The following is a 27,183-nucleotide window of genomic DNA, read 5'->3' on the forward strand; positions in this document are numbered from 1 at the left end:
CACTGTTTGTGGATGGAATGTTCTGAATGTGTTCTGTCCACCTGGGCCAGTGTATTGCACAGTGTCTCTGTGCCCTTGTTTTCTCTGTCTGGATGGTCTATCCATGGACGGAAGTGCAGTGTGAAAGAGTCCTACTATTTTGTTATTCTTCCTCGGTCAAGAGTTGCTTTATGTATTTAAGTGCTCGCATGTTGGGTGCATACATGTTTACGTGGTTAGAACTTGTTGGATTGTTTCCCTCACGATCATGTACTGTCCTTCTTTGTCTCTTGTTATGGTCCTTAGGATTTTTTTTTTTTAAAGATTTTATTTATTTATTTGGCAGAGAGCGATCACAAGTAGGCAGAGAGGTAGGGAGAGAGAGGGGGAGAGAAGCGGGCTTCCCTGCCGAGCAGAGAGCCTGATGCGGGGCTCGATCCCAGGACCCTGAGATCATGACCTGAGCCAAAGGCAGAGGCTTTAACCCACTGAGTCACCCAGGCACCTCTAGTCCTTGTTTCAAAGTCTATTTTTTTCTGACCTCAGTATTGCTATCCCCACTTTCTTTTTGCTTCTGTTTTCATGATAAATGAATTTTCAACCCCTTGTTCTCAATCTGCATGTGTCTTTAGGTCTGAAGTGAGTCTCCTGTAGGCAGCATATAGGCAGTCACCCTATATCTTTAAAAAAAATTTTTTTTAATTAAAAAAAATTTTAATTAACATATAATGTATTATTTGCCCCAGGGGTACAGGTCTGTGAATCGTCAGGCTTACATACTTCACAGCACTCACCATAACACATACCCCACAATGTCCATAACCCTATGTCTTTTTTCTAACCCTATGTCTTTTGATGAGCACATTCAATCCCCTTGTATTTAAAGTTAGGTCAGTGGGCACATACTGGGGCGATGGTGTTACTTGTCTTGTGGTTGTTGTGGTAGTTCTTCTCTGTTCCTTTCCTCTCTCGCTCCCTTCCCTCACGGCTCAGAGGCTTTCTTCAGTCGTATGCCTGGCTTCCCTTTTAATTTTTGTGTAACTATTACGGGTTTTGATTTGTGCTTACCATTAGGTTCCCGTGCAACATCTCAGACATGTTCCTATCTTGAAGCTGATGGTGGCCCAAGTTTGAACCCATTCTAAAAGCACTACATTATTACCCTCACCACCACCCACCCCCACGGCCCATTCTACATTTACTACATCATAGTTTACATCCTGTCATTTTGTCAAACCTGTGAGTGATTTTTTTTTTTTTTTAGAGTGAATTGCTTTTGTACTTTAACCTATGTACTGGTTTTGTAAACAATTAGTCTATATTCTGTTTGCATTTACCTGTGAATTCTTTTCCTCCGCTAATTTTCTTACTCCTTTGTACAGCCTTCTTTCCACATGAGCAAGTCCCTTTGTTGCTTGTGGGACTGGTTTAGGGATGAACTCCTTTGAGGTTTCATCTGGGAAACCATTCTCTTGCATTCTGAAGAGTAGCCTTGTTCTGTAGAACATTCTTGGTTACAGGTTTCCTATCCAGAGCTTTGATTATCTCTTGCCCCTCTCTTCTCAGCCACAAAGATTCTGGTGAACGGTCCTCAGACAGCCTGATACGGGCTTTCCCTTATATGTAACTGCTTTCTTTTGCTGCTGTTAAAGTTCTCCTTTTCACTTTTTTTCCCCTTGCCGTTTTAGTGAGTGTGTTTCTTGGTGTAGACCTTCATCGGTAGATATTGTTGGGGTCTCCCTGTGCCTCCTGGATCTTGACATTGGTTTTCTTCCCCAGGTTAGAGAAGTTTTCCGCTGCTGTTTCTTCAAAGAAGAAAATTATTTCCTCTCCTTCTGGGACCCCCTATACTGTGAATGTTATTCCCCTTGAAGTGTTCATGTAGTTCTTTTCATCTGTTCTTTTGTCTTCTCTCTTCTTTTTGCTGTTCAGCTTAGTCGCTTTCCGTTCTGTCGTCCACCTTTGCCGATCCACGGTTCTTCCTTGAGTCTTTTGATTCCATCTACTGTCTCTCTTTAATCAAAGTTACTGAGTTCTTCATCTCTGATTCGTTCTTTTTTGTATTTCCTTTCTGTTCAAAGTCTCACTGAGCTCTTCCCCACTCTTCAGTCCGTTATCTTTAAGACCATAGGTTTGAATTTTTAATCAGGTGTATTATTGATCTGTTTTATTTAGTGCACGTCCTGTAGGTTTGTTGTCACCTGTCACTTGGGAGCTATTCCTCTGTCTCGTCAATTTGTCTGTGTTTCTATGTGCTAGGAAAGTCTCCTACATCTAAGTGATCCTGTCCTGTCCTTTGGCACAATGTCCCCTGGTCCCCAGTTGAAGACACTTGAGACATTGCCTGTGACTTAGTGTTGGGGCCGAGCTGTCTTTTGCCTTCTGTCTAATCGCCTGCAGTGACTCACTCTGTTGAGGCATTGGGCAGAATTGGGTCCCCGGGCTATTAAGTAGCCAGTACGGGACTGCTCTGGGCTTGTAGTTGGGGGCGCCAGCAGCCAGCCCAGACACCTGCCCCCCATCCATCTGCTGGGGCTCCTGTCCCTAATGAGCCTAACTCTTTCTCTGCAATGCCAGCTCTCAAGCGTGGCTGCTAGGACTATGGGTGCCCTGCTCTGTGTCCTTGTCTCCCCTTTCCTGGGGGTGGGAGTATTTTCAGAATTGTGCTATTCCCAGCCAGGGCCGCTTACAGGATCTGGTGCTGAAGGAGCCACTAGAGAGGGACTCCTACTGAGTGGGGTGGGGTGGGTAGGGCAGATCTGCAGGGGAATGTAGGGAAGGGGTGTATGTAGTGTTAGCAACGTGGGTGGGGTGTGTTCATGCTGGTTCCTGGAAGTGTCAGGCTGTCCGGGTTGGGGCTGGTGGGAGCATAAATGGGGCCTGCCGGCTCTCTTATCCTCAGAAAAATCCAAAGACCCCTGTCCCTCCATCACACGTGCTGAGATTATAAATAAATCTCTTTCCTGTGCACCCCAGCCACAAACCCCCGCTTCCAGGCTCAGCCTGGTTCTTTGTTATGCTGGTTCTTGACATTAGTTGTTACACCAGTTGACAGGAACTCAAAAAAGCAACAACTTTTTTGCGCCTGGGTGGCCCAGTCAAATGAGCCTCCAGCTCTTGATTGCAGCTCAGGTCGTGATCTCAGGGTCATGGATCGAGCCCCATGTTGGGCTTTAAGCTCAGTGTGGAGTCTGCTCGAGATTCTCTCTCCCTTTCCCACTCTCCCTGATCAAGTGCATGTTCTCTCCCTAAATATATCAGTAATCTTAACCGAGTCCCTGTCGTTCCTCCCCGCCATCACCCTCCATCTCTCCTGGAGAGCCCACTGATTTTTAAAATACCCAGAGGGTAAGCCCTCTCGCTTGTGAGAACTCATAAAGTTAAGCCCCACTGGTTTTCAAAGCCACACGTTATGGGGACTACCCTTCCCAGCGTAGGTCCTGCCTGTCTGGGGACCTGGTGTTGAGTCTGTTCCTCTCCCTTTTCTGTATTTGTGGGGCCCCGCCCATTTGTGGTGAGTCTCACTGGAAGTTTGGTTCCCATCTATGTCCTCTGCCCCTTCTGCCCTTTTCAGTCTGGACTCCTCCCTGTGATTCACTGTGGAAAGTCTACTGTGCTAGTCTTCAAGTCGTTCTCTGGGTGAGTTGTGTTGATGGGGTGTGTCTCCGTGTGCCCGTGGCATGAAGTCGGCTTAGGATCCTCTGTTTCGCTGTCTTCCCAGAAGTCTGTAAAATTTCCTTTTAACAACTTGAAGCGGCATTAAAAGAAAATGTCGAGTAAATAATAGTGCACCTGGATACAGCATTAGACAACAGGACTGCTTACAGGATTTTTAAAAAATCCCTTTATTGGAGGGAAACACAGAAACTACAAACCATCTCTGCATATTTCAGGAGCTGGCTGCACCGTTGTGTGCATACACTACCATCTAATTTTAAAATGTTTTCATTAGTCCAAGAAGACACCTGACACTCACTACCTGTCACTTCCCCTCGCCCGCCCCTTCCCCTGGAAGCCAGCAGTTTGTTCTCTGTGCTTCTTGTAGATATTCCATTTAATGGAATCATACCATATCTGTCCTTCGGCATCCGGCTTCTTCCATGCGGCTCATTTCCAAGGTTCACTCATGCTGTAGCCTGGGTCCATGCTTCATTCCTTCTCGGCTGACGCACCTGCCATTGTATGGTCTGACCCCGTTTCATTTATGTTCATCTGCTTATGGTCACGTAGGTTGTTTCTACTTTTGAGTTTGGCTTGTAGGAATAACACTATGTGCGTTTGTGTGCAAACTTTGTATGGACATGTATTTTCACTTCTCCTGGGCACTTCGTAGGTGATAATAGTTGGGTTATAGAGACGCTGTGATTAGCCCCATGAGGAACTGCTAGACTGTTCTCCGAGCAGCCCGTTTCACAGTCCCACCAGTAATGCGTGAGCATTCTTGTTTTTCCAAATCTTTGCCCTACTTGCTGTTGTCTGTCAGTTCTACTTAGAGCTGTCCTCCGGGGCATGGAGTGGGATTTCCTGATGGCTACCGTTTGCGTTGCCCTAACGATCGATGATGTTGAGAATCTTCTCATGTGCTTGTTGACCATTTGTCTACTTGGTCTGAGAGAAACGGAGGAATATTGTGAGTTAAGGTGTATATGGGGAATGATGCGTACTGAGGAATTCACACTGGACGGATGGCCTCAGAGGCAGGACTCTTGAGCACCTAAAACCTTGCCTGGCATATGGTTGCTCCTCAGCGAAAAATTACTTTTGGCCCACTCATCCCTGTTAACCTCAAATGTTCAGAAGGATTTTTTTTTTTAAGATTTTATTTATTTATTTGACAGAGATCACAAGTAGGCAGAGAGGCAGGTAGAGGAGGAGGAAGGCTCCCTGTGAGCAGAGAGCCGATGTGGGGCTCGATCCCAGGACCCTGGGATCATGACCTGAGCCGAAGGCAGAGGCTTTAACCCACTGAGCCACCCAGGCACCCCCAGAAGGCTTCCTGAAACTTCCACAAATCAGGTCTTATCTATTCATTCATTACCCAATTCAGCAAGTAACTGGGACCACCGGAGCAAGACCACTCTTTCCCTGGGGACAGCCTTTGGGTGTCCGAAGCTAGTTGCCATGTCTTGTTTTAATCTTCTCCTCTGGGCTGAGCATCAGTTAGGCCTTCAAATATTGATTTTTTTTTTCTTAAAGACACAAGCCCCTGACCCCACATTATCTGGGGGGGGGGGGGGCTTTCCAGGATTTTCTCCCGTGTGTTAAGATCCTAAGTTCAGCTGTGAACAAGACATTGAGTAACAGGAGCCTATTCAAGACTGAGACAACTCTGCCAAGGAGGCAAGGGCCCTGGCTCTGCGTATCTTGTTACTCTGCCATCCCGGTGTCTTGTTCTTGGCCTCATGGCCATATTTTAGCCAGAGGGAAGAGGGAAAGGGAGGGCAAGCATCTTTCCCTTTAAGGAAACTGTGAACTTCACTGATGCTTATATCCTATTGGCCAGAACTTAGAAAGCTCCAGAAGAGCAGGGGCGGGGGGAAGGCCAAGGATGTTCAGATGAAGAGAAAGGATGGGCATGGTCCCAGATGACTGCTGCCATGTTCTCTTGTTCTTAGTTCCAAAGTCCCCACCTGGCAGGAGAGAGTGTGCCCGGTGACAGCGGAGGTTAATAACCCTCTCAGGACAAAGCTCGGGCTGCTCAGCCTCCTTCATCGGCTAGGAAAGCGCCCACGGACCCAGTTGCGGAGAACTTTGATCTAATGCGGTGGTTGCCAAGATGGAGTCCGTGTCCCCCAAGGGCAGTAAAGACGAGTCATTGGGAGGAAGAGCAAATAGGAATAAAAGCACCACTTCTGAAAATCTCATTTTAAGATGCTGCTCTTGGGATATGGATTATAAATAGCAGAACGCATGTATTTCATCATTTCTAAAGGGAAGAAACTTACAAGTTCGTGCTCAGAAATACACAGACAAGTCATGTGATTGAGAACGGTGGGAAGTGCTGCACCAAAGAGAAGTCGACGTCATAGTCTTGCTCTTCAGCCTGAGCCCCTGTTAGACCCCACGCCCCCTCTTGTCCCTCAGAGCCAGCCCGGGCTCTCACTGAGCCCCCTTCCCTAGAGCTCGCATATGGGAGCCATGGACGTGTCCGACTTCCATTCTGGGGCTGAAGTGCTGATTTAGCTCCTTCTCAGGGAGTCAGGATGAACAGTGTTAGAAACAAAAGCATCGGGACGCCTGGGTGGCTCAGTTGGTTGGACGACTACCTTCGGCTCAGGTCATGATCCCGGAGTCCTGGGATTGGGTCCCGCATCGGGCTCCCAGCTCCACGGGGAGTCTGCTTCTCTCTCTGACCTTCTCCTTGCTCATGTTCTCTCTCACTGTCTCTCTCTCAAATAAATAAATAAAATCTTAAAAAAAAGAAACAAAAGCATCTGTGTGGTCAGATCACACCATCCTGCCTGAAGCTGCCCCTCTTGGCCATCATCATAGGTTTTTATATCCAAATAGGGTCACGATCAGCTTCCCGGGCACGTGTGGTCTTTGCCTCTGCATTTCCCTTTTCTCTCTGAATTTATGAACAATAAGAACAAGTTGCCTTGAATCGAAAGTACAGTCTGATTTCAATACAGAGGCGCACTAGACCTTGAAAGCAAACGACTCATAACGAGGAGAATATAGGCAGAGGAGAAGCCTTTCTTTCAAAGACTTCTGTTTGGTTTGTTGGGGTCTTAGCAATAGTGACCTACCTACCTTCTAATTTAATTTCCCCAGTTAGTATAGGAGAGCCAGTAAAATGGCTGAGCATTTGGTAAAAATTGGGCTGTTTTCCCTCGTTAACTCTGTTCTCCATCTATCTAGCCAATGTTGGTTGAGCACCTGTTCTAGGGGGCTACAAATGCAGAGAAGAAATAGACTGAGATCACAGTCTTGTGAAAGCGGACATTCTAGTAGGTGGAGAGAGACTGTGCCCTAGTGAGGTGTCCTTCAAAACCTTACATGGGGTGGATTGGGAAGGCCCTGGGGGAGTGGCCTTTGAGCAGACTGATCCCTACTCCAGGCAGCTTGGAGCAAGCAGGTAGCCAGGGAGATGGTGAGAAGTGATGGGCTCCTGGGTGTAGTCGGACGAGGACTGCTGACAGATGGAATGTGTGAGGCAGGAAAGGAAGGAAGGAGTGAAAGATCCAGATTTTCCAACCCCTGCTCATCTTAGTCACTGAGGGACACTAAGTGGGGACAGACTGGGTGGTACACGTTTGAGGGGAAGATCAGAAGCTCCGCCGAGACGTGTCAAGGGCAGTACGTCGAGGGTCCAGCAAGTGGTGGTCAGGCGAGTGGGTGAAAGTAAGAGGCTGGAATTCAGAGGAGCGGGAGGGATTGGACACCTACGCCGGGAGTCACCAGCACGCGGCCGGTACCAGACACCTGGAGACTGATGAAGCTGCCAAGACGTGGGGGAGACTCTGGGAGATGAAGAGGAACCAGCAAGAGAGACAGGACTGGAGTGTGCAGAGCAGTAGGGAGGAAGCGGGAGGGCATGGCATCCCGTAACCCAGAAGGGTTGCAAGGAGACAGAGCACACAGCCTTCCCAGATGCGCCTGTGGTCAGGTCACATGGATGCTGGGTGTTCAGTGTTGCCGTGTGATCTTCGCAAAGCATGTTTTCAGGCCAGTGGCTGGACAGCTGCCAGATCGGGGGTGGGGGAGGGGGACGTGGAGAGGGCATAGGAGAAGACCATGACACTAGTCAGGCTCGGGCAGATTGTGCTGTGGTGACAAGCATCCCCCCCCCCCCATGTCCCTGTTTGCACACAATACGTTGATGTCTCATTCACAGCATGTGTGCAGTAGAGGTTAGCAAGAGGGCTCAGGTCCCTGGAGTTCCCCTGGGGCCCAGGCTGCAACTTGAACTTGGATGGTCACCCCGCCGCGGGAAGGGGAAGAGAACAGTGCACTGAACTCCTCTCAGAGCTCGCTGTTCCGCGAGCAAGTTATGCGGCTGTGCCTAGTGTTCCGAGTGCCTGGAAGGGACGCAGAGATGTAGCGGAACGGCGCTAGTGGGTAACACAGAGGCGCAAGCTGGGGTCGAACTTTCTCGCAGATCACTTGAGTTCACTTGTGTGTGACCAATAGGTTGTGGATGTTCCTCTCAGGGTGAGAAGCAGGGGTTGGCCCAGCTGAGTCTCCTCACCAGCTCGTGGGGTGGGCCGGGGGCCATTCACAGATGCGGGCACGATAAGGGAGCGGAGAACAAACTAGAACGTGGCCGTGTGTGTGTGTTTGGGGCTGATGGTGCTACTGGAGATGGGATGGCCTCGGACTTGAGGACGGAGGATGAGAAGGGTCAGGGACAGGAGCTCTTGGCCAGGGCCAGCAGAGTGTGGGTAAGGGAGAGGGAGGAGGCCCCCGGGGCAGCGGGGCAGGTGCAGGAGGGCAGCGCAGGTCCTGCTCGGTCCCTGAGGTCAGGATGGGCGGTAGGACTGGGGGCCACGCCCAAGGGCTGTGCGGCATTCATTGCCTTGCTGACTGACTCATTGGCTGAACAAGCGTGTGTATATCCCACGGCTAAGGAAGGAACGGTGCAGGAGACCGACTCACACTCACACAGCTGTACACATAAGTCTATGTACATATTACATAAGAAATTTTCGGGGCTACCATGGGGAGAAAGTCTTGGGGGCGATCGCATAGAAACCAGCTGGCCAGCTGTTGGGGGCTGTTCCAGGTGACGGATGTGGGAACTTAGAGAACGTGTTTAGATAGCATACTCCTCTTTTCCCAGGGCTGCTGCAACCAATGCACAGACTTGATGACTTAAAATAATCAGTTCCTCCTCCGACAGCTCTGGAGGCTGCACCTCCCAAGCCCCAGCCCCCCGCTGAGGACTCTGGGGAAGAATCATGCCTCGCCTCTCTAGTTTCCGGTTGCTGGCAACACTCCCACCCCCTGACCTCTGCCTCCGTTTCTCCCATGCCTTCTTGGTGTGTCCCCTTCTAGAAGGACACCACCCACTGGCTTTAGAACACCCTAATCCAGTAGGAATGCCCTTGACTACACCTGCAAAGACCCTATTTCTTAATGAGGCCATTTTCTATGCTTTGGGTATACCCAGATTTTAGGAGAAAACTCATCAACCAGTCTGGCTATATTTTAGGAGCTTGAGTAGAAGGGACTTGCTGATGCACTAAACGTGGTGGGAGAGAAAGTCAAGTGTGACTCAAGGTCTAGCTTGAGCAACTGGGGAAAGGTGCCCTTCATCACGGGATAGGGCAGCTGAAGGACTGAGTCTGGGTTTGGGGGTGTTCTCGGGGTTCTGTTGGGGACACGTTGACTTTGAGATGCTTATTACACATGCCCATGGGAGACTCCACATGGGCCAGATGGGGAGTCATGAATGTGTAGACAATGTCCTAAGCACTGGCTGAGATCCGCTGGGCAAGGGGCGGCCACCTGTCCTTGGGTTTCTAACACCGGGAGCTACGGGAGAGGTACAAGCAGCATTTGTGAACCCTCAAATCTACAGAAGCAGAAATACAAGTTAGAATAACAAAAAGGGGAATGTTAAGACCTTGCATTTGTGTTGAGATAACTCGGAATTATGTTCTACGCATTCATGTTAACTTGACAAATCAATCCACTTAAATTCATCTAATTCATTTCAAGTGGGACCAGGAAACACTTGTGTTTTTCCAAGAATGAAAAAGCTGTTCTGTTAGTCAGCATCAGAAAATTTCCAGCCTCCGGTTGATGGAGGTTGTGCACTTACACAGGACCAGTAACCACCCGAGAACTTTCCAGGAGACCCACGCTGCATGGGACACAGAATGCTCCGGGGACAAAATCCAGGGGGCCTTTCTGGAGGACTCTGGGCATGGGGTTGAAAGAGGGCTCATGGTCCCAGTGATGTTGTTTGGGGGCCCAGATGCACCCCATGCGTGGATCAGGGTTCGCGACCACCGGAACAAGGTATTTAAAGTCCAGTGAGCCCGAGAAAGCAGCCCGATTTCCCCCACCCCTCCCCGTCTACTCATGGAGCAGCAGGAGCTGAGACATAAATAAGACTCGAATAAGAACCTTCACTCTCACCCTCTTGCATCTTGGGATAAGGGTCCGGGGGCGTCTTCTTGGCCAGTTTTCCGAGAAATCGGGAAGGAAGTTGATTATTGTGCCTTGTAACTAGGAGAGATGAGGAGTCCTAAGGGGGAAGTGGTCACTCACTCACTTAACCATTGGCCTAACTGGTATCTCCTCGGTGCCGACGGTGTTCTAGCAAGGGGGACGCAACCTGCTACATGACCCCCTCGAGGGCCCCTTCCCTCTAAAGCAGCAGCGCTGCCATTCGGAGTGAGCAGACTTACAAAGAGGAAAGTGCACACCGGCCACTGGGTTGATGGGCGCGACGGAGAGGGACCGGGAAGCGGGGGAGGGCTTCTCTGGGAAAGCCGTGCTACAGGTGGGCTCAGTGCGCTGAGCCAGGCAGAGGAGGCAGGAAGAGCAGTCCTGGGGGCCCGGGACCAGCATGAGCAAAGGGCCGGGGGCCGGTGGGGGCTTGGCACACGAGTTAGGGAAAGGCCTGGAAGGTGGGTGCCAGGGAAGGCGAGAAAGGCACAGTCAGGCTTGGAAAACAAGGCTTGCGCCAGAGCGTGAACGTAGTAGACTGAGTGGGGGGCGGGCACAAGGGAGGTTCGGGCCAGCAGTCAAGGTCAGAGCGCTAGTCACTGGGTCAGAGTGTCTCCAAGATGCAGACACAGGCCCTGGAGTCTCCGAGCCCACTCCTGGCCTCATCCCTTGGCCCCTGGGTGACTTTGGACAATCCCCCTAACCTGTCCCATCACAGAAATGGTGCCCGTGGGCATGTGGAGGGATTAGGAGATGGCGGATGCGACGTCCCCAGCGCGTGCCTGTGCCCGGCGCGGAGTGATGGCTCTGTCCTTGTCACCTAGGGCAGGGCTGCATCCCCTCTGAAAGGGAGAGGGTGCTAGTCACCCAGGCACTGAAACCCCGGCTTTACTGCCTTCTGAGCCCGGCCCCTCCATCACAGGCTGGGAGCCCCCAACTCCAAGTGATGGACGTTGTCGCTCCCAGTCCCCGACCACCTGGGGGCTCTCTGGGCTCTGACCTTGGGCCTTCTGCTGCACCCTAGTCCCACGCAGCCGCGGCCCTCATCCGCCCCCCCCTCCTTCCGGCGCATCCAGGAGTGCCCCCAGCTGCCTGCTCTCTCCGAGTGACCTGCCCCCCCGCACCCCGCCAGTTTCCGGCTGCCCCGGCATCCACTTACCTGCAGGCTCCTCGGACTGGCGGCCCCAGTTCAGGCCCCTCCGGCTCTTTCCCCTCCTTGCAGGTGGGGCAGAGGTGTGGGGTGGCCCCCATGACCATGTATGGGAAGTCTCTAACCCAGGACCTTGTGATGACGCCAGGACACATTGGGGACTCTTGAATCCCTGTCGGACACGAGGGCCCTCGGTGGTCGGGTGACCTGGGGATCGGAGTCCAGCTCCTTCTCTATGGCCTCGTCTTCCTGGGCTGGATTCGCAAGGTGTCGAAACCCTCTGGGCCTCTCTGGCGCATCCCGAACATGGGAATTACTGGGTCTACCTCAGCTGTTGCGTGGAGGCCTAAATTAGAGTCCGCATGTGAAGCCAAGAACAGGGTTTGGCACACTGACTAGAGCGAGGTGGACAAAAGCCAAGATCTCTGAAACCCTGACAGCCTTCAAAGCCGAGAGGAGACATTGTCACCTCAAGTCTACAAGCAGACTCTGCCCTTGCCGAATTTTTTGCCTCTGCTTGGGCACACTCTGTTCCCTCAGCCTGAATGCTGTTCCCTTCATTTTAGAGGACGGACTCCTGCTTTCCCTTTGGGTCTCAGCTTAAATATCACCACTGAGGAGACTTTGCTTGTCCTGGCTTCAATCCTTTGTGTCACAGAAAGGGAAAGCAAGTGTGCACTGGGCGGGGGGCCGGCTGGGTCGGAACCCAGCCGTACACTAACCCCCTTCTCGTCCTCACCGTCCAGCTTCAGTGCCCGGGGGACATCCCACTCCAAGAGCCTGGCCTGTGGGCAACAAGGTAGCCCTTGGCTTTGGGGTGTCCCTCTCCCCAGTGCCGAGCTCAGATGAAGGCGGCTTGGAAGGAGGAGCTCAAGGTGAGAGACAAATAGGATCTCCCTTCCCTAACCACCACGGTCTGGGAGCCGACTGGCCCCTGAGCCGGAAGGGCCTGTGAACAGGGACTAGAAACCCACAAGGAGCTTGAGCGGACACCACTCTGGGAAGGGTGGCCCACTGCCTTGGAACAGGTGCCTTTGGGGAGGAAGGAAGCATGAGTGCCCTTCCTCCCAGAAGCCTCCGTCTGCTGGTTTGGAAAGTCTGAAGTCCCGGATGCAAATACTCTTCGATTCTGCAGTAATGCCGTGGAGCGCCTCGGTTCGCCCAGCTGCGAGCTGGGGCCAGTGCTGGCGCCTGCCTGCGGGGCTGTGGGGGGCAGCGAAGAGGGGGTTGATGCAGAAGCGCGCCGCACAGTCAGGATCTCAGCGGCATTCGGTGCCTGCAGGCGCTGGGAGCTGCTGCTTGTGTCACCACTGCTGTGACCTCTGCTGCCCGGCTTGTCCAGTGTGTGCGTGGGTCTGGAGAAGGGACGTGGTGGGAGCTGAGCGGAGAGGCGTGTTCTCAGGCCCCATCCAGATCGCAGGGTCAGGGCTCCCGGGGGCCAGTTCAGCCCACCGAGTGATGGTGATTTCCCCTTTAGAAACCTCCCTCCCTCCCACCCCACATCGAGAGCACTGGGACAGGGGTGCTGGTGGTTTTGAGCATCATTCGTGGGAGATGGGAACAGAGGGTCTGCTGCTGGGGGACAGAAGGTTCGAGACCCCCTGGGGCCGCAGCCACGGGGTTGCCTCTTCCAGGGGCCAGGAGCTGGATCCCCAGTGGCGTGATTTGGTTCCTGCGGCCCACGCCGGGCCAGGCACCACTAGGACGCTCCTGTGGCCACGGGTCGGCCACCGAACCTCAGGTCGCGCTGGTGTCCCAGGGTGACCGCTTGTCCGGCTACTCCGGGAACTTACAAACTCCAGCACCTGCACGAAAAGCCCCCCGCCCCCCGACTCCCCTGCTGGGTGCGTCCCTTGGCTCTTCCCCAGAACGCCGATCTGTGGAGACAGGAGTGAGAAGAACCGTGCGGAAAGCACACAGGCTCACATGGTTGGTGGACAAATAATGCAGAATCCACACAGTCACAGAGTCAAGTGAGATGTGTACATTTATTTTTTCCAGAGAAAGCGCATCTCCGCTCATTTGCACACGTGCTTAGTAGCTCACGGAGAGCGCCAGGGGCAGAGGAGCGGCTGGACACGGCAACCCCTGTTTTCTTCTGGCCCAAGCTTGTTACACTCCTGCGTCCATCTGCCTCGCAGTGCTGTGTGACCTTGGCATGTTCCAGCATCATTCTGGTCCTCCGTTTCCTCTTAGGCTTGCTGTTGGCTTACAGGACATAAAGCTTGAAGTGTCCAGCCCTGGCCTGGCTCACAGCAGGTGCTCAGTCCACGAGAATCATCATGGACTCAGAACCCGTATGGCCCAAGGGAATAGTCTAACAGCTTGCGTGGAAATATGGGGGGCCCACGGGCTTCGGAGCTTGTGCTCATGTGCCCAGAGGCTGGAAGAACACAAGGACCAAACCTGCATCCCCCCTGAGCGCCACCTCCAACCTCGGAGTGGTTTGGGCAGCCTTGGCCTGGCCTTGACGGGCGGCTCCTGAAAGGACAAGTGACCCGAGCAGGACGGCAGTGATGGGCCCCTTGTGTGGTCCCCTCAGGGCCGGGTGCCTTACTGAGCTGTCCCAGCCCAGAGCAGATCTGAGCTCAGGTGTCCCTTGCACAGACGAGGAAACCGAGGCGGGGGTGGGGTGGTGTTCTGATCGATGTCTCCGCAGCTCATCTGGAGCAATCTCGAGTCTTTGTGATTTTAAAGCTCCTGTTTGTTTTCAATCCGTTTGTCACTGTGGTAAAGCGCATAACAGAGTCGAGTATTTTAACCATCGTTAGGTGCAGTGTATCTCTTCCTGAGTGTTTTGGCCATTTGTGTGTCTTCTTGGGAAAAATGTCTGAGTCCTTTGCCCATTTTTGAATCAGATGCCTTGGTTTTTGGTTGAGTTTTAGGAGTTCTGTGTATTTTCTGGATACTAGTCTGTTACCAGATGTATGACCTAGAAATATCTTCTGTTATTTGGTGGGGTTTTGTTTTGTTTTGTTTTTTTTTTTTTTTAATTCTGGTGATTCTGTTTTTTGGTGCTTAACTTTTTAAAATTTTCCTAAATCCATGATGTCTGCTTTTGCTTTTGTTTCTTATGTGTTTGGAATCATAGCCAAGAAATCATTACCACAATGTTCTTAAGGTTTTGCCTTTTTTTTTTTTTTTTTCAAAAAGTTTTATATAAGGTCTTACATTTTAGGCCTTTGATAAATGTTGAGTTAATTTTTGTGTATGGTGTGAGGTAAGGGTTGTACTTCATTCTTTGGCACGTGGATATCCAGTTGGCCCAGCTTGCGTCATGTGTTGAAAAGATTGTTCTTCCCCCGTGGAATGCGCTGGGCACCCTGGTGAAAATGCATTTGGCTGTACACACGAGAGCGTATTTCTAGGTTCTCCATTTTGTTTTCTCTTTGTGTCAATCTTTATGCCAAAGTATAAAGGTCTGATGAGCGTAACTTTATAGTAAGTTTTGAAATCAGGGAGTACGAGTCGCCCACCTTTGTTCTTTTTGAACATGGCTGTAGCTCCTCGGGTTCTTTTGAGAGTCTGCATGACCTTTCGGCAAAAAGGTCATGGGGATTTTCATAAGAGATGCATTGAATTGGTGGATTGCTGCGGGTAATGCGAAATAATAAATCTCAACCAAGTACATTTGAAGATCTAACTGGATGTATTAAATGAATCATGAGTCAGGTGGCACCCTATGGAGCAAGGAGAGAGGTGTTCCCGGGAGTTGCACAAAATGAAAAGATTTTAGAAGGAGGGGAGGGGCAAGTAAGTCACTAACAAAAGAAAAGGGCTATTCCAGTGAGGACCACTTTCTAGGGACAAGAGCATGGTGCCGTACTGCAGACAAACTTCTTCTCCTGGGGATGGAGAGGGCTCAAGTGGCAGACTGACTGATAGGGACTGAAAAATTCCTAGCTGACTGCTGAAGTCTACATTTCTGGGGGAGGTTGAAACTGCAATTAGATTATTAAGCACTGGTTTGGGAATTCTGTCTTCATCACACCATTCTGAGTCTGGGGTTTCTTTTCCTTTAATAGTAGTATCTATATAAGTATATTGTCTTCTAATCTGCAGACATGATGCTTATACTTATTTTTATCTTACCGGTCCTTCACTTCTTTGGTTAGGTTAATTCCTCAGTATTTTAATCTTTTTGATGCTTTTGTACATGGGATTGCTTTCATAACTTCTTTCAGGTTGTTCATGGTTAGGGTGTAGAAATGCCGCTGATTCCCTTGTTGACTTCCTATCCTGCCCTGTGCTGAAGTTCATTAGCTCTAACAGGTCTGTTTTTGTGTGTGGAATCTGTAGGTTTCTACATATATTCTGTCATCTGTGAACAGGGATAATTTTACTTTCTCTCCAATTTGGATGCTCTTTTTTTTTTTTCCTTGCCTAGTTGCTTTGGCTAGCACTGCTAGTACCCCGTTGAATGGAAGGGGTGAAGATGCGCACCCATATCTTGTTTCTGATCCTAGAGGAATAGCTTTTGGTCTCTTACCATGGAGTAAATACGAGATTTGCTGTGGATTTTTAATCTGTGGCTTTTATTATAAGGAGGCAGTTTCTTCTTCCTGTTTTTTTTTTTTTTTAATCATAAAAGGAGTATTGAATTTCGTCAAAGGCGATTTCTGCACTTGTTGAGATGATCCAGTGGTCTTTTCCTTCTGATCTGTTGATGTGACACATTACATTGGTCAATTTTCATGTGTTGAACCATTTTTGCATTCCAGGAATAAATCTCTCTTGGTCATGGTGTATAGTTTTCTTAATATGCATCTGAATGTTAGTATCTTGTTGAGGAATTTTACATCTACATTAAAAAAAATTTTTTTATTAACATATAATGTATTATTTGCCCCACGGGTACAGGTCTGTGAATCGCCAGACTTATACACTTCACAGCACTCACCATAGCACATACCCTCCCCATTGTCCATAACCCACCCACCCTCTCCCTTCCCCCCTCCCCCCATCAACCCTCAGTATGTTTTGTGGGATTAAGAGTCTCTGATGGTTTGTCTCTCTCCCGATCCCATCTTCTTTCATTTATTCCTTTCCTACCCCCCAAACCCCCACATTGCCTCTCAACTTCCTCATATCAGGGAAATCATATAATTGTATTTCTCTGATTGACTTATTTCACTCAGCACAATACCCTCTAGTTCCATCCACCTCGTCTCAAATGGCAAGATTTCATTTATTTTGATGGCTGCATAGTATTCCATCGTGTATATATACCACATCATCTTTATCCATTCATCTGCTGATGAACATCTAGGTTCTTTCCATAGTTTGGCTATTGTGAACATTGCTGCTATAAACTTTCAGGTGCATGTGGCCCTTCCGATCACTACATTTGTATCTTTAGGGTAAATACCCAGTAGTGCAATTGTTGGGTCATAGGGTAGCTCTAGTGCAATTGCTGGGTCATAGGGTAGTTCTATTTTCAACTTTTTGAGGAACCTCCATGATGTTTCCCAGAGTGGCTGCACCAGCTTGCATTCCCACCAACAGTGTAGGAGGGTTCCCCTTTCTCCACATTCTCGCCAACATCTGTCATTTCCTGACTTGTTAATTTTAGCCATTCTGACTGGTGTGGGGTGGTATCTCATTGTGGTTTTGATTTGTATTTCCCTGATGCCAAGTGATGTAGAGCACTTTTTCATGTGTTTGCATCTACATTTATCCAGGCACAATTTGTAGTTTTCTTGGGGTGTCATGGTTTCAAGAAAATGCTGTGCTCATAGAATGAGTTAGGAAGTATTCCCTCCTCTTCATTTTTTGGGAAAAGCTTGAGGCTTGGCACTTGTTCATGAAATGTTTGGCAGAATTCCCTTTGTCAGGAGACTTCTGATCACTGATTCAATTATAGGTCTCTTCAAATTTTCTGGTTTTGGATTTGATTTTGGTAGGTTTTGTGTATTTCTTCTTTGTCTTTCAAGTTTTTATTTAAATTCCAGTTGAGATACAGTGTAGTACTAGTTTTAGGTGCAGAATTTAGTGATTCAAGGTTTTGTGTTTGTAAGAATTTGTCTGTTTCATGTAGGTTATTCAACTTAACGGCATGCAGTTGTTCACAGATGCTCCTAAATCTTTTTGTTTCACAGGGATCAGTAATAATGTCCCCATTTTAATTCCTGAATTTACAGAGTCTTTTTTCTTAGTCTACCTAACTAAAAGTTGGTCAATTTTCTGGATCTTTTCAAAGAACCAACTTTTGGTTTCATCACTTTTCTCTTTTCTGTTCCAGTTGTTTCTGCTCTTACTTGTGTTTTCTTTTCCCTGCTCACTTTGTGGGTTCAGTTTATTCCTTAAGGTATAAAGTTAGGTCACTGATTTTAGATCTTACTTTTCAACATAAAACATTAATAGCTATACATTTCTTCCTTAGCCAGTTACGCTGGATCCTGTAAGCTTCAGTGTCTTATATTTTCATTCTCATTCATCTTGAAATATTTTCTAATATCCCTTATAATTTCTTCTTTGGTCCATTGGTTGTTTAAGAATGTATTAGTTCCCACAAATAGGTGAAATTTCCAGTTTTCCTTCTGCTAATGATTTCCAAGTTTATCCTTCTGCGGTTGGAGAAGATACTTTGTATGATACCCGTATTTTTAAATATGAGATTGGTTGTGTGCCTAACATATAGTGTCCCAGAAAAATGTCCTTTGTGCACTTGAGAATTGTGTGCACATGGTCCCTGGGTGGAGTGTTCGTTCTGTGCATGCGTTAGATATAGTTGGTTTACTGAGTCTACATCCTCCTTCCTTCTGTGTGGTAGCTGTATACATTATCAAGGAGGTGGAGGTTTCCAGCTCTGATTGTCAAACTATTTCTCCCTTACTTCTTAGTTTTTACTTCCTAGAATTTGGTGGTCCATCATTAAGTGTGCATTTATTTATATTTCTATCTTCTTGCTCTGTCAAGTTTTGTATTATATTGTCTCATGCAACCTTTTTAAAAATTTAAAGTCTAGTCTGATAGTCTAGCTGCTCATCCCTTTTGTTACCATTGACATAGAATATCTTTTCCCAGGCTTTTACTGTCTGTGTCTTTGGATCTAAAGTGAGTTCCTGTAGACAACATATAGTTGGATCGTGTGTCCGTTCTGCCAATCTCTATCCTGACTGGAGAGTTTAATCCATTTACATTTAAAGTAATCACTGATAAGCAGGGACTTGTGTCATTTTGCTATTTGTTTTCCATAAGCCTTAACAGCTTTCTGTCTCCCATTTCTTGCTTTCCTTGTCTTTTGTGTTAATTTTTTTTTGAGGGGGGTAGTGACACGTTGAAATTCCTTTATCATTTCTTTTTGTGTATATAGTGATCGTCTTTGCTGTTACCACGGGGTTACACTGAACATCCTCTACTTAGCGCACTCCAATGTGTTTTCATCCAGCTCCCCTTCAGTAGCCTACAAGATGCTGCAGCTCTGTCTCCACCCCTTTTAGTTGCTGATATTATAAAATGTGATCTATATGCATTGTGTGCCCCTAAACATAAACCAGTAAGTCTTTCAAATATATTCATCTCAAATTAATAGAAAGCAAAGTGTGGAGTCACAAAGCGAAGTTACTGTAATACTGGCTTGTTGACTGGGCTTGACCAGGGGTGTGTTGTTGCCGAGCAAGTAGGAAGAAGGGCAAGAGAACGGATGTCTGGAAGGGAGGGGGGATCGTCATGCCCAAGGAATCAGTGCCGGGAAGGAGGGGACTTGGCCAGAAAGTGAGGAGGACAGGGTTTTAAGAAAATGACAGGTTTCGGGTTTGAAAGTATTGGAAGAACTGTTGTTGAGGACATGGGAGCAATGTACCAGGAGGATAGCGGGGTCAGAGTGAAGAACCTCAAGCCAAGACTCCAGAGGATGCAGGGTCATGGCTGGTGCGTGGGTCTGGAAGAGGCACAAGTGGCCAAGAGGAAAAGCCTTCAGGGAGGGAGTAGCTCAGGAGTGAGATGCAGGGATGCTGCTGGAGTGTTAATGGCCAGGGACTGAGGAGAAGGCACATGGAGGTCAGAGAGGCCAGCCTCCGTGCAAGGCTGTTACCAGTAGCTTGTCTGAGCACCCCAGGAATTGGTTTTGAGGAGACAAAGTGGTTGGAAATAGGGAAACGGAGAAGCCGCCTCCACTTGAGGACCCTCGAGGGAAAAACGGGGTGAGCTGTGCTTGGAGGCGGCCCGGAAGCTGAGCCCTCCCTGAGGACAGTGGCACATGGACACGAGGCAGGGGCCCCTGGGACAGTCCAGGCTGTGGGCTTGACGCACACAGTTCCCCCAGTTTCTCCTCCAACCTGAGCTGGGGGAGCCGGGGCCCACACGCAGCCCGAGCTTAGTTTTCTTACCTGTTGAAATACACGGAAGGCACAGGATTCATGGGGTTGGGGCCATAGCGTGTGCGGCAAATGTCCACCCACATCCCGAACAAGCAGCGGTTGTCCCGCCCCCCACCCCATATCCTCAGCCCGGAGGGCACCCTCCTCGGGGCCCTGGTCAGGTCCCCCGCCAGATCGGATGGTAGGAGTTTCACAGAATGACCTCACGCCCAGGCCCTTACCCCAAGAACCCATTTCTCCTCTGTTCCCGTAAGGACGTCACACCGGCAAAGTCCCTGGCTGTGTGGCGTGGGTTTTCTAGGACTTGGGAGCGGTGGGGAAGGACAGTGTCCAGGTCTTTCTTTTCCTCCAGCTGAAGCTTAAACATCATTTCTGCCAAAAGTATCTCTTAGCCTCACCCCACGGTCCTCAACCGGGGGCGTCTTGTCACTCAGGAGGTACATGGCTATGTCTGGAGACATTTCTGGTTGTCACAGCTGCATGGTGCTAGAGACATCGCGTGGATTGAACCCAGGGACACTGTGAACCCCCTGTGTGCGCGCCCCCCCCAACCCGCAGCCATACCTGCTCCCCAGTGTCCGCACAGCCACAGGGGAGACACCCTGGCCTCTGTGGTTCAAAGCAGGTCCCGGTCCCATTCTAGGCTCCCGAACCCAGCCGCTTGCTCCGCAGCACCTACAGCAGGTCGTGACCCTGGGGATGGCGGCCTCCGCAGATCATTTTGGTCCACCTGTGGCACCTGGACTCGGGTGTGAGACGGCTGGGGCGCTTCTGTCCTGTTTGCTGCTCTGTGCCCACGCCAGGCAAGATGCCTGGTATACAGTAGGTGCCCAATAACAATGTGGATGAATAGGAACCTGTACCAAAGGGATTTCTGTGGCGCTTTGAGTGTACGTGCCCAGTTCTACAGGGCTCGCAGCGCACGGTGGGACTTCTGCTCCGTTTCAGCTCCAGTAACACTGAGGTTGGGCTCAGGGAATGCTGGTCTCTACGCTCTTCCAGGAGATGGTGGGTGAGCTTTGTGGAAATCTTTAAAATGTGTGCAATGCCAGTTGAGCTAGTCAGCGGCAAAAGAATGCACAGAAAGACCATAACTGGGCTAATTTATAAAATGTGACTGTTTTTATTGTCATTGTAAAGAGGTGTATCTCAACCAGATCGTAACAAAATTACCACAGCTTATTCCAAAAGAAAACTTTAATACAAGAGATTTTAGAAAATTAAACACATTTGTTTAAAAATTCTATTGTGTAAACCTTAACATAAGAGGGCAGTTAACGTACTACTACACATTTCAGAGCGAATCTGCGGACAGCTCGACCCCACATCCATCCTGGCAGCCGACCAGACCCGCCATCTGTTGCCGTGCTCCCCCCTCCCCGGCAGAGGGCTCACATGGTCCGGCCAGGCAAGGGGACTTTCCTGGAGGTGGGTAGCCTCTGCGCTGGGACACCAGGGCTCCTGCATTCACAGGTGCCCCTCCTCCAGGAAGTCCAGGCCTAATGCCAGCTGAGAACGTGCCCTAGTGAGCTCCAGCCCCCCTCACTCCTGGAAGCGCGTGTTCTCCAGGCTCCTTCCAGCAGCTCCGGGCACAGATGTGCGGTCTGCTGGCCTGTGTCCTCTGTGGCTGCAATCCTGGTTCTTGCAAAGGCCTCCCCTCTGTGGTTTCTACTAATGGTGCAGAGTCTTGCAGTGGGAAGAGTGGCCTCCTGGCTTGCGGGTCAGGAAGGCAGGGAGCGGACCTGATCAGGCCCCGGGGAGGAGGAGGAGGGTGTGACCCGAGCAGGTCTGCGCGTGGAGCTCCAGCCACGATGGACAAGCATGCCCGGGCCCGTACGAACGGAAACCCCGGACCTCGAAGCAGCAGTGAACTCGGTCTCCTTACTGCAGGCTCGACCGTCCTTTCCAGAAATCAGACTGGGTGCTTCCCCCTAAGGAAACGGATTCAGTAGGTACAGAAGCCCATGCTCGGTGGCTGTGAGGATGTAGACCCACAGGGAGAGGCTCCCGGCCCTCACTGAGAGCCTTCAAAGGCTGGCCCGCGCCCCACCACGGTTCACGGCCGAGGGCAGGGGAGCCCCGCGGGGCTGAGCTGAGCGGTGCATGCGGGCAGCCCGAGTGCACCTGTGTCCCCCCCATCCCTACTGATCCGTTTAAGGAACCTCATCAAAACCACGTGTTACAGAAACAGGACAACGAACTTTTTGGCACAGAAACGTTAGATAAAATATACAGTGCTACAGTTGTGCAAAATTAGCCCACAAGCCAAGCCCAACAGCAAATATTTAATGTTCGCTTTAATGAAACAATGCAAAATATTTAGAAAAAGGAGGGCTGTAGGAGGCGTCGCCCTGCAGCGGAGGCCTGCCTGCCAGAAGCACCCCCTCCGTCTGCCGCAGCCCGGGCTGGGGACAGAACCCAGCGTGCCGGGCACGGTCCCGCGCCAAACTGGGAGGGAAGGCCGAGGATTATTGCCGTTGGGGTTGAAATGGAGCGGGACGTGTGCCCCTCCTGGGATGCCTCGGTGCCGTCTGCTGTTCCTGGGTGGGACCTGGCAGGGTCGCTCCGGGCTGCAGATGGAGCCGGTGTTCCGCCTCACGTCTGTGCCCAGGCACAGCAGTCCCCACGGAGTGGAGCGCCTTCCCGGGAACGGGCTCTGGGGCTGGTGCCAAGGTGCCAGGGGAGGCATGAAGGCCTCTGGAGGGGACTGGCGGGGCTACCTGTGGGGACCCCAGAAGCCGAGGCCTGGCCTCCGTGTGTGGGGCAGGCCCGGTTCCCCCGTGAAGGTGGGCAGGCGCGGGAGGAAGTGAGGCCTAGAGCTCTCCACCCAAGTTCATGGGGGAACTCGCTCATGTGGAGCCGAGGGAAGAGGAGGATGGTTCGCGTAGCCCGGGCCCAGGGACCCTGTGCAGGGTGCCGGGAAGCAAGCACGCGGCTGGCTGGCAGCTCTCCGCTCCTGTCTCCCGACTCGGGCCCAAGCACAGGACTCGTGTGAGGCCTCCCGTGCCGGTTGGCTCTTGGCAGGAGCTCCTGCTGTGCGGTCAAACCGACGACTGTCCGCAGCTCTGACTGCCCCTCGGTACCCCGCTGCGGGTGAGCACTTTGAGCCAAGCACGCAGGAGGCTCCCGCTGTGGAGCGGAGCCCGGCTTCTAAGTGCCTCTCGTCCACGGACCCTGACCCCCATTCTTCCCTCTTGGGTCCTATCTCCACGACTCCACATGGGATCCCTTTGTAACCCAAGCCCTTGGTTGCACGCGGGTCATGCTGCTAAAGGTGACCGTCACGGGATAGAATGCCCTCTCTGAGGCGTGCCCCCTAACTTCCTTGGGTGCCAGCTGGGGAGGTGCCAAAGGATCTGACCGGGTCCAGGAGAACAGGACCGCCTTCTACGGGTTCTTTGTGTCGTGCTGCCTTTCTCTCCAGTGGGTCCTGGGGCTGATGGATGTCTGTCGTGCAGGGCTAGGGCCGGCCAGGCCTCTCAACGGGACAGGACGGAAGGCCAGCAGAGGACACGGCTCTGGCCAGGAGGTGGCGTTTTGTGCCTCGGGTCTCTGTCTGCAATGGCTGGGCCTGTGCTTCCTTCTCCAGAAGATGGAGACCCACTGTTTCTCTGTCCGTCCCAGCACGCCGGGGAGCAGGACAAGGATCTGGAGCGGCAGGGGGGGAACCACTACAGAACATTCTAGGGGACACAGGAGTCAAGGCTTTCAGGAGTGGTTGTCATGTGTATGTCACGTGCGGATCTGAGTGGAAAGGGGGGGGGTCCATATGCCAACGATGGCTCCAGGTTTCTGCCGCGTCACGAGAAGTGGGTGCACAGAGCAGGCCACCTGGATGGGTCGCATGTGGTCCCAGGAATGGGCTTTTCCGTCGGAGTATCAGGAGAGCAGGGCAAGCTTTCCATGAATAATTAAGCTTTAAAAAATAGGCAGTTTCTCCTTCTGTAAACACAGACCGAGTGTGTAATTGTTTCTCAAGGCTTAGCATCCGTCTGTCACAGTTCTGGGCACAGAATGTCCAGGTGGGCTCCTGCTGGAGACTTTGGAGAAGGTGAGGTCAGTTCACACTCAGACGCATTTCGGGCCCGGTGTCCAAATGGGCTGGTGGAGCAGAGCCCTCGGCTCCGGGTGACGTCGGCCGCGGGAGGCTCCCATCTGTGTCCGCTGCAAACCTCACTTCCCAGGGACTGATGGGGGCAGGACTGGGCCAGCCCGAGCTTTGCGAGTTTGGCACAAGTGTGCCCCCACTGCCAGTGATGGCGGCCAGCTGTCCCGTGGGCCTCAAGTTCGAAGGAAGCGCAGGTGCCGTGGGGATCTTGGCAAACAAGGCAGAGCCCCGGGTCGCTTTCCTGGGACACAGCGTCTCGGGTCCTGTTGACTCCCACGAGCTGATGACGTGGCCCCTGTACGGGGAATGGTGCTTGGTTCTGCTCCCCCGCCGACGGCTCCCTCTGAGGTGGTTCGGGCTGCCTCAGTTCCCCCCGGAGGGCGGGGTGGGCTGCACCTCAGCCTTCCGCTACCCTCACTTGGCAGCAGGGAACTCGCGGCAGAAACCTTCCAGGTGATGCCGTCCAGGGCGTCCGTCTGTCCAGCAGAGGCCTAGTGCTCGCGCAGTGGCTCAGCAAGCCTGGGGAGGCTGAAACGGTTCTGGGAAGCTTGTGTGCTCAGCTGCCCGCAGGCCCCCGACGCGCTCCTACTTCCTCGCGTCAGTCTGGCCCCCAAGTGCTCTGCTGCACGGCGTGGGTCTAGCTCCTCCGTCCTTCCCCCGGACAAGCAAGCCCTTTGTATCTGTCCACCGCAGCTCACGCCGGGTCCGTGATTCTGGAGGTCTGAGCCGGCCCACGGCCTCGGTTCTGGGAGGCGACCTCATGCAGGAAGGCAGCTCATCCTCATCCTGTTCCGCCGGCCACGGGGGACACACTGAGAGCACGGCGGTGGCACAGGGCACAGCAAGAATGCATCCTAAGGGAATGACGGTGACTTGGAGGCGGGGCACTGTCCCAGGTACCAGGGAGCCCCACGGAGCTCTGCAGGGCTCCGGAGAACGAGAACGGTCTGCAAGCCTGAGGGCGTGAGGCCTTTTCCGCCGTAGTTCCCTGAACAGTCTCTCACGTGACCTTGAGGCCTCTTGGCTTGGGAGGTCATGGCCCCAGTCCACCCAAGCCTCACAGTGTGCATATGGGCCCAGGCGGCCTCCAGTTTCCGACGGGGGCTAGTCCTTCCAGAATCCAACCTCAGAAGGCGGTGGAGAGTGCTCTATGTGCACCACCCCCCCAGGTCAGCGTCCCTAGTGGCTCCTTAGCAAGAAGGCCACTGGCATGTCTCCCTCGAGGAGGCCACATGAGCTACCGCTGACCATGGGTTGTACAACCAGGGGGTCTTAGGACCACTGGGAGAGAGTTGAAGGGGAAGGAACACAAGCTCCCCCCTCGGGTCCCACGTGTCCATAGACTACAGCAGGCAGTTACGTTACAAGGGAAAAAAAAAGGGTAACAATCATTCTAATTCCCGCGTGGGAAAGAGTCAGGAGGCGGTTTCTGATCTTCCTCCGAGCTGTGCCTCTCCAGCAAGGGGCTGTGCACGGCCCCTGGTGCCCACACTCCTGCGGGCCACCGCCCCCGAGCTGGAGGGAGTTGGGAAGGGCCGGCCCCGGGAGGGTGGCCATGTGTCCGAGTCTGTCCTGCGAGCTGCTGCCTTGCCCTCTGAGACTGCCCAGTTTAATCAGTGTCCCGGGACTCCGGGGCAGGGGTGGGGGGGGTCGTTGCACTCCGGGGGGGGGGGGGAAGGGGCCGTCTGCTGGGGCCTGGCCGGACGTGGAGTAGTTGGGCCGAGGCAGCTGGCGCAGCACATAGGGCCCAAGTCTGGGATTCGGCAGAGGTCAGAGGTCGCCGCTCTGGGGCTCCACGTTGCGGGTTTCTCTGGGGTGACCGCGGGACAGCTTGGGGAAGCGGGAAGCCACTTTGGGCCGGGTGTTCTTGGTCAGCGGTTCTCCAGGAGGGGGGACGTCACTGTAAGACAGAGCAGGAAAGAGGCGGATTAAGTCGGGGCATCCGGTGGGGGCGGGAGCAGGCAGGAGCGCTCTGGGGGGGGGGGGAACCGTGGCTCTCCGTGGCTTTCTTCCCCCACTGTCACTGACGCGTGCCCTTGCTGGAAGAGGAAAGAAGAGGAAACGCTGTGGAGACCGCTGCATGCAGGGTCAGAAGGGGTGTAGCAGGAATGGGGGACTGCCTGTGGCCCCCGTCCTAAGAGAATAACCAGGATGTAGGCCAACGGCTAATTAGGACTTTCCTGTGCGAAAGAGCCAGAAATAGCACAACGAGTCAGCAGTCCCACCGCGGGGGTTACCCGTGTCCCCGCCGCGGGCCGGCGGGAGCGTGGCAGGCTGTGGGGGAGGGGGGCACAGAGCGCCCCGGGAGGACAGACGGTGAGAAGCGAAGGTAACACGGGGTGGGGACACCCTCCAGGTGTTCGGAAAAGCCTGCGGGAGGGGGCGGTGCGACCCTTCATCCCATGACGTTCTTGAGCACCCGTGAGGGCCGAGCCCGCTTGCAGCCCCTGGAAACAGTGGTGAGCAAAGCCGGCTGTCCCAGGCCTGGGGGAGACTCACGGGCCACCGGTGAGAGGACATCATAGGCAGGACCTGGTGTAAAGGCAGCCTGAGCCTCCCAGGGCAGAAGGGGCCCAGGACGGCGTGTGGGGCGGGTGGGAAGGCTCTCTGAGCAGGGCCGGGCGCGGCGTGCTGGCGGGGGCGGCGCAGCCGTCGGCCGGCCTGCGGCTATGAAGGCCGGGTTGAACTCTTGTCTGGTTCCTGCGGTTCTGCTCACCAATGACCCCATACTTAGTGGCTTGAATGCAAACATCCCATCTTAGAGTTGTGGGGTCTGGAGTCTGAAACGGGCCTTACGGAGCTGAAGTCGGAAGGCTGGCACAACTGGTTCCCTCCGGAGGCTCCCGGAGAGACCGCTGCTGCCAGCGGGCGTGGGGAAGCCTTGCGAACCCCGAGCTGGCAGAAACACGCCGGGCTCCCCAGTCCACGCACCTGAGACTCTGTTCCTGGGAGGGTCCGGAATAGAGTGGTTTGGGGGAACAGGAAGTGTGTGGCTGCTTGGGGCAGGGGAGACCCGGGGTTCTCTTCTGCCGTGCTGGAAATACACCAGAGCGCGGGGACGGCCGCGTGTGTTTCTGGACCCGGAGCTGCCGAAGCGGCCGCGCTCTCAGCGGGGAGCTCTACCCTCACAAGGCTACTGAGGGAAGTGGCCCAAGCCGAGGCAGCGAGGAGGGGCGCTGCAGGGTCTTCGCCGGCAGGCCCGTGCGGGGGGGCCTGCCAACTGTCCTCCCCCTGCTGCTGAACTTGGCTTTGGTTCCCGCCCACACGGCTTCACCTCCTCAAGGTCCACATGGGGATGGTCTCAGGCTTTGAACCAGTGGGCAGGAAGCAAGGGCCAGACGGATGCAGATGCCTCCTTCCCCCAGGCCATGAGATGCGGACTTCCCGAGCTCTAGGGACCCACAGGGAACCCTGTGGGGACGACACTTCCCCGGGACCGACGCTGGGCACTGGTTCTCCGCAGAGCTGGGACCTGTCCTGAGCCCTCAGCTGGAAGGTGGGAGAAG

The 27,183-nt window shown here is 52.6% G+C and overlaps 1 protein-coding gene across 3 annotated transcripts in view; it reads right to left on the reverse strand.

The window, feature by feature from the left end:
* Positions 1-20,669: 20,669 nt before the first annotated feature.
* SNX29 (sorting nexin 29) overlaps positions 20,670-27,183 on the reverse strand; it is a 475,417-nt gene continuing 468,903 nt past the window's right edge. Inside the window, exon 21 of one of the 3 annotated variants that reach the window (XM_059154575.1) lies at positions 20,670-21,500. In XM_059154575.1, the coding sequence (XP_059010558.1) occupies positions 21,482-21,500 (19 nt within the window). In that variant the 3' untranslated portion in view covers positions 20,670-21,481. Of the gene's footprint in view, positions 25,578-27,183 lie in introns of all 3 variants that reach the window. The other 2 variants (XM_059154573.1, XM_059154577.1) reach the window with 2 other exon arrangements.

This window comes from Mustela lutreola, chromosome 17 (genome assembly GCF_030435805.1).
Source record: "Mustela lutreola isolate mMusLut2 chromosome 17, mMusLut2.pri, whole genome shotgun sequence".
Taxonomy (NCBI): Eukaryota; Metazoa; Chordata; class Mammalia; order Carnivora; family Mustelidae; genus Mustela; species Mustela lutreola.